Source organism: Bufo gargarizans, chromosome 4 (assembly GCF_014858855.1).
Source record: "Bufo gargarizans isolate SCDJY-AF-19 chromosome 4, ASM1485885v1, whole genome shotgun sequence".
Lineage (NCBI taxonomy): Eukaryota > Metazoa > Chordata > Amphibia > Anura > Bufonidae > Bufo > Bufo gargarizans.
In genome coordinates this window covers 6,768,658-6,776,139 of record NC_058083.1, presented here as the reverse complement: position 1 = coordinate 6,776,139, position 7,482 = coordinate 6,768,658, and the positions used below count along the sequence as shown (strand labels likewise).

The 7,482-nt window shown below is 43.9% G+C and overlaps 1 protein-coding gene across 1 annotated transcript; it reads right to left on the bottom strand.

Moving 5' to 3' along the window:
* Positions 1 to 889: 889 nt before the first annotated feature.
* On the bottom strand, positions 890 to 6,609 carry LOC122934056. Its single transcript, XM_044289203.1, has 5 exons — positions 6,525 to 6,609; positions 2,544 to 2,603; positions 2,136 to 2,205; positions 1,506 to 1,582; positions 890 to 1,263 (listed from the first exon to the last, which is right to left on the bottom strand). The coding sequence occupies exons 1-5, from the start codon at positions 6,592 to 6,594 to the stop codon at positions 890 to 892; spliced, it is 651 nt and encodes a 216-aa protein (XP_044145138.1). The 5' UTR covers positions 6,595 to 6,609.
* Between the last annotated feature and the right edge of the window lie 873 nt (positions 6,610 to 7,482).

Sequence of the window (7,482 nt, the reverse complement as noted above, 5' to 3'; positions counted from 1 at the left end):
GCCCTGGCTGTTGCAGCATTCCTATGTTGTTATTGGATGAATGATTATGTGGGAGTGGGTTGAGTTTCACTATATATATGCTGACATTTTCATTGATGTTGTATGCTTGACAAAGGCTATACTTAGCCGAAACGTTGCATTTCTGCACTGCATTTTTGTACCGCACTTGAAACTGGAAACCTGAATAAATAAGTTGGTGGAGATGCTGCTGTAAGTAACAGAGCCAGTCACTGCTTCCAGGTGGATTATTCCAACCAATGGCATAGATATTGTCGGGATCGGTATATATGGGATGGGGGTTAGCAATGACAACATTCAGAGGCTTCAGAGGTTAAAAATACAACTTGGCTTTATTTGGTCCAGCAACAAAACAGTGATATGACATAGAGATTAGTTTACACATAACAGTATTCAGAGCACAGACGTTCCACTATGGCTACTGTGCCTTCCTAGACTCAGACCTTGACTGGACTTGTCAACAGTTTTATGCCCAAGTAACAACATCACCTGGGCTAATTGGTGGGGAAGGGGTGGGTGGAGGGGGAGGGAATGGCAGGTCCCACTGCCAACCTACCTGCCATTCCAAAAAAATGCAGGCCCGGAAAACAAAGTTACTAAAGTCCTCAGCAAAATAAATTTACTGAGGAAACCCAACTTTCCTGGATTTTTCATCTCACCTACATTTAAAAAAATGTAGATGAGATGTACACCCCCTCCAGATGTCTTCAATCTACCTATGTATTCTACGATAGATAGACAGACAGACAGGGGGAAAGACAGACATACAGATAGACAGACAGACAAACAGAGGGACAGACAGATATGGCCACTGTAGATGTGTTTCAGGGCTTTAGGACTAATGGGCATGATGGTAATAAGTTAACTCTATTTAGTCCATGGACCGACAACTGCAGCAGGTGGTCATATATTTGCAGAGATGGTTAGTGCGCTCCTTTTCTTTCACCATGTTCTTCTTATGGGTACTTTTTTTTATCCATTTACGGAACCGTTTCAGGCTGGATGTTCTCTTCGTGATCTCCTCCTCTGTTTTGGATGTTACCGTCATGATCTTCTCCTCCTCTGTTTTAGATGTTATCTTCATGATCTTCTCCTCCTCTGTTTTAGATGTTATCTTCATGATCTTCTCCTCCTCTTTTTTGGCAGCTTTTATTTGTTCAATAATTGGTTTTACTTTCTTGATGTTATTCATGGGAGGTCTGATGTTTTTTTTCTTCTTAATTTGCACTACAGGTTTTTGAACGACTACAAAATGAGAAGGAAACCATCAGCAGGTAGTAGATATAACAAAATCTATCCTTTTAATATTATGAGCAATGCAGTATTATAGCGATGCAGCTAATCAGCAGACATGAGATGTCTCATCTCTGAATTCTGCTGAATTCTGAGTAATAGAAGGACCCCAAAGTGTGATGAGCAGATATGAGAGGTAACCCTAAGCTCTGCCTGTACCCCGCTTATATATGTTATTATATAGAAATTATTACCTGGCTTCTCCACTCGAACCATCTCTAGATCAGTTGCCTGTTTTTGTTCACGCCGGCGCCAGGCCTTGTACTTGTAACTGTGAGACAGAGAAATGTCCTGACATGAGTCGGTACAGATGACAATCTTCAGTTCCCCATCAGAATATACCCATGAACCCCCTCCCCCACTACAGGAGGTGAGATATAAAGCTGCAGTATATAACAGGAAGGAAGGAAGGATATAGTGCCATAGTCTATATTATATCATAATACAGCACCGGGAAAGGGGGGACAAGTACAGGCCTTGTACTTGTAACTTTGAGACAGAGAAATGTCCTGACATGACTCGGTACAGATGACAATCTTCAGTTCCCCATCAGAATATACCCATACCCCCTCCCCCACTACAGGGGGTAAAATATAAAGCTGCAGTATATAACAGGCAGGAAGGATATAGTGCCATAGTCTATATTATATCATAATACAGCACCGGGAAAGAGGGGACAAGCAGTTACCTGATTATATCCCTGCCCCATCCGGCCCCTGTATTATAACCTGGCTGCAGTAGTTACTGCGCCCCCCTGTAGGTCAGACAGTACAGTGTATAGAAAATAATGTGATGTGTAGAGTAGAAGAAAATTGGAAACTCACCAGCAAAAGATGATAATCACGGCGGCGACCAATAGTAGTACTACTAGCGGCAGGACAACGCGGTACATGACTGGTAATAAAGACACAAGATGCTCGTTATCAATTGTTATCATAGAGAACATTTTCTACAAGACATTATCCAACATCTCCAGATCCTCCTGATGCCAGCAGTGACCTTTATGAGGACGTCAGGAAGTAGGCACTGGCAGCTTGGCTGGGCATGGAGGGGTAATTGCTGGACTGTGGGCTGGTAACGTCTGGATAAGGGGCACATCATTATATGTTCCAGCATCACTTTATAGGACTGATACCCCAAAGGAGCAGCTTAGTGGCTGTTCTCCACTACAGTCAGGGCTTGGTAGAGGATGATGAGAGTAGAATTAGGAGAGGAAGAAATTGTCTACTCACTGTTATTTGCACCGGCGCTGTCCGGACCGGGGGTTGTCCTCCCTGATCCTGGGAAAGTCACTGTCCAAGGAAAATAAAGACATGAAATCAATGATAGTGGCAGCTGAACCCCAAAACGGGGAGACAGAAGATAACAATAAATCAGTATTTAGTAAGTGCCCACTAGTGGTGGCTACAGACAAAATGTCATCATTTATGGCCATTGTATGAGATTAGAAACCTTGCAGCTTTCTTTCTGAAATATCCTCCCTCTTGTCCAGGGGTTGTGTACGGTATTGCAGTTCAGCGCCATCCAAGTGAATGGGGCTCAGCTACAATGCCGCACAGAGCCCACTGCCCTATAACCTGAGCTCCAAGCCACAGAGATACCAGCCAGGTTTGCCTCTATGACCCGTAATCATGTAAGGATAAATACAATATTTAGCCCCCATTCAGTAAGATAAACCCCCAGTGATAATATCCATTACCTGCAGGTGTTTTTGTGGGCTTTCCTTGAACATAAAATGTAAAAAATAATAGAAATACAAGAGCAATTCTTCTCGAATCCATCATCTCCAACAACTAACCCTCAAAAGAATCCAGTGTTCCCCAACACATAGAAGCCTGGACACAGCATTGTGATGTCACACAGCTTCAGTATTCAAAGAGGGCGGGGCTTCTTGCTACTGCTGATGTCATCAGAGATCTAGTCTGAATAAAGAACTGTTTATAGAGCAGTGATGTTTAAAGGGGAATGCCGCTTTTGGTAAACCTTTAATAAAGTCATAAGAATATAAGGGGTTATATATCAAACTAATGTAAAGTAGAACTGGCTTAGTTGCCCATAGCAACCAATCAGATTCCACCTTTCATTTTGGATGGCTCCTTTTAGATAGCCACATTAATTCGGGGCTAACTTGGGGTGGGATCTGGTCTGAGGTTTGATGTCTAAAGTCTGCATTAGGCCCCATCATTTTCTAGTTCTGTAGCTGCTTCTTCTTGTACTTTTATCTTGGCAGTACAGTATTTTTGGTGCCGAAGTGGGCACCGTATTAGAAAACGCTCCAGGATGGCAGTGTGAGGCTACTTTCACACTAGCGTTCTGGGCTCCGCTTGTGAGTTCCGTTTGAAGGCTCTCACAAGCGGCCCCGAACGCATCCGTATTGCCCTAATGCATTCTAAGTGGATGCGGATCCGCTCAGAATGCATCAGTCTGGCACCGTTTGGCCTCCACTCCGCTCAGCAGACGGACACCTGAACGCTGCTTGCAGCGTTCGGGTGTCCGCCTGGCCGTGCGGATGCAAACTGATCCGTCCAGACTTACAATGTAAGTCAATGGGGACGGATCTGTTTGAAGTTGACACAATATGGCTCAATTTCTAAACGGATCCGTCCCCCATTGACTTTCAATGCAAAGTCTGGACGGATCCGTCTGAGCTACTTTCACACTTAGATTTTTTTCTAAAATATAATGCAGATGGATCCGTTCTGAACGGATACCATCGTCTGCATTATATGAGCGGATCCGTCTGTGCAGACCCCAGACGGATCCGCTCTAAACGCAAGTGTGAAAGTAGCCTGAAAGGGGCAGGTGGATGGGGGGTTATTTGTTATAGCGGGTGGGGATTGACTGCAGAAGCAATTAGTGAAGTCAGAGGTTTAACCTGGTCTCCTAGTCTCTAATGTAAAATCTGTAATAGTTCCATCTATAGTGTGCCATCTATTAATCCTGGTGTCTTCTTATATAGCAGAGGAGGTGGCACACTCCTGACCAAAGACATCTGCACATGATGGTCTGGACCAAAAGGAGAAGAAAAGGAAACTCAACAATTGAATTCTTTGGTCTACAGGTCTAGTCTAAGGTCTGATATGGGGTTCTGAAAGTCTAATGGGGGTCTGGCAGTCTGGTCTTAGGTCTAATGGGGGTCTGGAGGTCTGCTCTGAGGTCTGATATGGGGATTTGGAGTTCTAATGGGGGTCTGATTGGGGGTCTAGAGGTTTAGTCTGAGATCTAATATGGGGGTCTGGAGGTCTAATGGGGGTATGGAGGTCTGGTCTGAGTTTTAATAGGGGTCTGATATGGGGGTCTGGAGGTCTAATGGGGGTCTCATCTGAGGTCTGAAATGGGGGTCTGATCTGAAAGGTAAGGGGGTATTTTTTGTACTGGCGCAATATGTGTGCTGTACCAGTATTTTCATGGCGACTGTTTCTGCAGGATAGTATTGGTGGAGGCAGGATGGGGTGTTCAGAAGATGAGGAGGATGATGCAAAAGTTGGAAACTAAGATGTCGGTTTGTTAACCTCTTCAGAGACAAGACGCGGTTGAAATAATAAATCATCATGGCGGTCTGGTCTGACAGGAAAAGATGAGGATGACATCACTGGATGTAAGAGGTACATATGTGGGGCTGTATTCTCCTGTATTTTCTGTAGTGCTGTATGTAATGTTTTCCAAGTAGGGGTTGTCCGTTTTTTGTTATTTCGTACCACCACTGCCTTCTCGAATCTGTTTGCCTGCTCACCACTGAAATTTATGCAACAAGACGGTAAAGAGAGCAGAGAAAACAGCTCTCATATGTGTGCTGCCTTCTCCTCAAACAGCTGATCGCCGAGGGGTGCCGGAGTCAGACCCACGCTGATCTGATCATCCTCCAGCAAGGGTTACTCCCATGGGGCCCTTGTGGGGAACAGGCACACAAAATACAGTGACCAATCAATATACAGTAAGATATAACACACTCCCACATGAACAGTAAAATCTCTCCTCTCTATCCTGAAGATAATTGGATGCCCGGACATAGTTCCATGCGGTCGATGACCAAATTGTGTTTGCTAAATATATCATAGGCAATATGCATTGTGTTCGCTAATGTCCATTGTGTTCGCTAACTGCGTCACAGGTAGATGAGGTGGTTTGTGAACATTTAAGGGGCGAAATAGGGTTAACTACATGAACAGCAGACGAAATACAAGAGTCTGGACATTCCTAAAACAGGGGTTTTGTCACAGTATCCATAATTTTTTTGTGTTTATTCACACATCCTTGTTTTTCTACTGACCATGGATCAATGGAAAAAAACGTATAGACTTGCACTGCTTTGGTCCCTCATGCCGAACAAACACTCCCAGTGAAGTCTGTGGGTTTTCACTGTGATGCTCTAGGATTCCCATTTCAATCTATGGGGTCCAAATAACGCAGATTTTAGCCAAGATATGAATATGTTCCCATTTTATGCAAAATCAAATGTGTTCTGGGTGAAAAAACGAGAAAAAAAAGTTCTGAAAGAATCTTCACATTACTGAACATCAGCGACGTGACCCCCATGTGTCATGTCACGTGACCCATAGGTGACATGTCACGTGACCCGCATGACCTGAATCAAATTGGATGTTGACATACGGAGACTGCAACAAGGCATTGACGGAACCAAAGGAGCCGAAACCCAGTGGGGAGCAGGTAAGTACACTTCCCTCTGCAGGTCCAGGTTACGTGGGGGTGAAGAGGAGGTTACTGATAGAAAGGCCTCCAAAGCTGAACAGCCCATTTAATAAACGGGGACAGAATATGTTATTGGGGGTTAGGATATGGCTGCAAGTAATGTAGCCACTGCTTATGGTCATAATTTAAGGCTTCTACAGCTAATCGTTGAACCATGATTTGCAAGTCACACATGGCTCTGTTTGGAGACCACTGCTCTACATGCTACTGTGACACGGAATCAGCTGTGATAGGCTTATACACCCTGCAGATATATAATATATTCACAGCCTGCAACAGGAGCAAAAACATCCTGTAAATCACACATACCAGCCACGGAGTCACCATACCTCCCAATATTTCACTCTCCATTGATAAGTCAAGTCCCATTCTCCCCAGCATCTTCCACAATACATTCCAGAAATGCCCACTCTGGAACATTCGTGTAATATTGTGTCCCTGGAGATGTTTAGTTATTCAAAAACCACTTAGAATGCTTGAAAAATACACAAAGTAATACTTACATATGGAGTGAGTAATATCCCGGTTCCCATGCTTCCTGTATTCACCGCCGGTCTTTGCTTCTTGGAACATCTCTATACAAGCATGTGACAGCCTGTGATTGGCTGCAGTGGTCACATGTCTATATCAGGAGGGATCGGTATATGCACACATGAATGGAGCCATAGTACTGGAAGTGAGCAGAAGGGAGCAGATAAGTGCGTTTCTTGGTTTATATATGCCATATTCCAGAGCCAAATTATAAAGGGGGTTAATGCTGGAAAAGCCCTTTAAGGTCTGAGGCAGTGGTCCTCTGTACAGCTTATTTTCTGGGCTCTAGAACCAGCTGGAACAAGGCTAGTAGCAGATCTCTTATTCATGTCAGTAGATCCTGCTGTACTGCTTGTATGGACTAAGTAACAGAGCCAGTCACTGATTCCAGGCGGATCATTCCAACCAATGGTGTAGATATTGTCGGGATCGGTATATATGGGACGGGGGTTAATAATGACAACATGCAGAGGCTTCAGAGGTTAAAAATACAACTTGGCTTTATTTGGTCCAATAATTTGCTCTACTTGGCAGCTGAAGACATCCGGGTTGGTCTCCTGTTCATATGTGCCTGCACTGCTGAGAAAAAGGATCTTTTAATATATGCAAATGAGCCTCTAGGAGCAATGGGGGTGTTACCATTACACCTAGAGGCTCTGCTTTCTCTGCAACTGCCGCTCTCTCTGCACTTTAAAGGGGTTCTCCGAGAATTAGGAAAATTCAAATATTACTTTATTTTAAATATATTCTCAAATACCTTTTATTATTTATAATGGCTCATTTTGTCTGCGGAGCAATCAATCATTAGGAGAAACAAAATGGCCGCTGTCCCATTAGTTCACACAAAACCTGTCCTGATTACACATGAGGACAAGTTACTTTACAACACTGAGGTAAAGAGCTGCCTCATCCTCATCCTCCTCTCTACTC

Bases quoted from the DNA above. Each gene is read 5' to 3' on its own strand.
- LOC122934056 (XM_044289203.1), bottom strand. From the start codon at position 6,594: ATGTTCCAAGAAGCAAAGACCGGCGGTGAATACAGGAAGCATGGGAAC. The intron at 2,604-6,524 runs GTAAGTATTACT...TTCCTTGGACAG, and splicing joins GGATATTACTCACTCCATAT to TGACTTTCCCAGGATCAGGG. The intron at 1,264-1,505 runs GTAATAATTTCT...CTCATTTTGTAG, and splicing joins GGTTCGAGTGGAGAAGCCAG to TCGTTCAAAAACCTGTAGTG.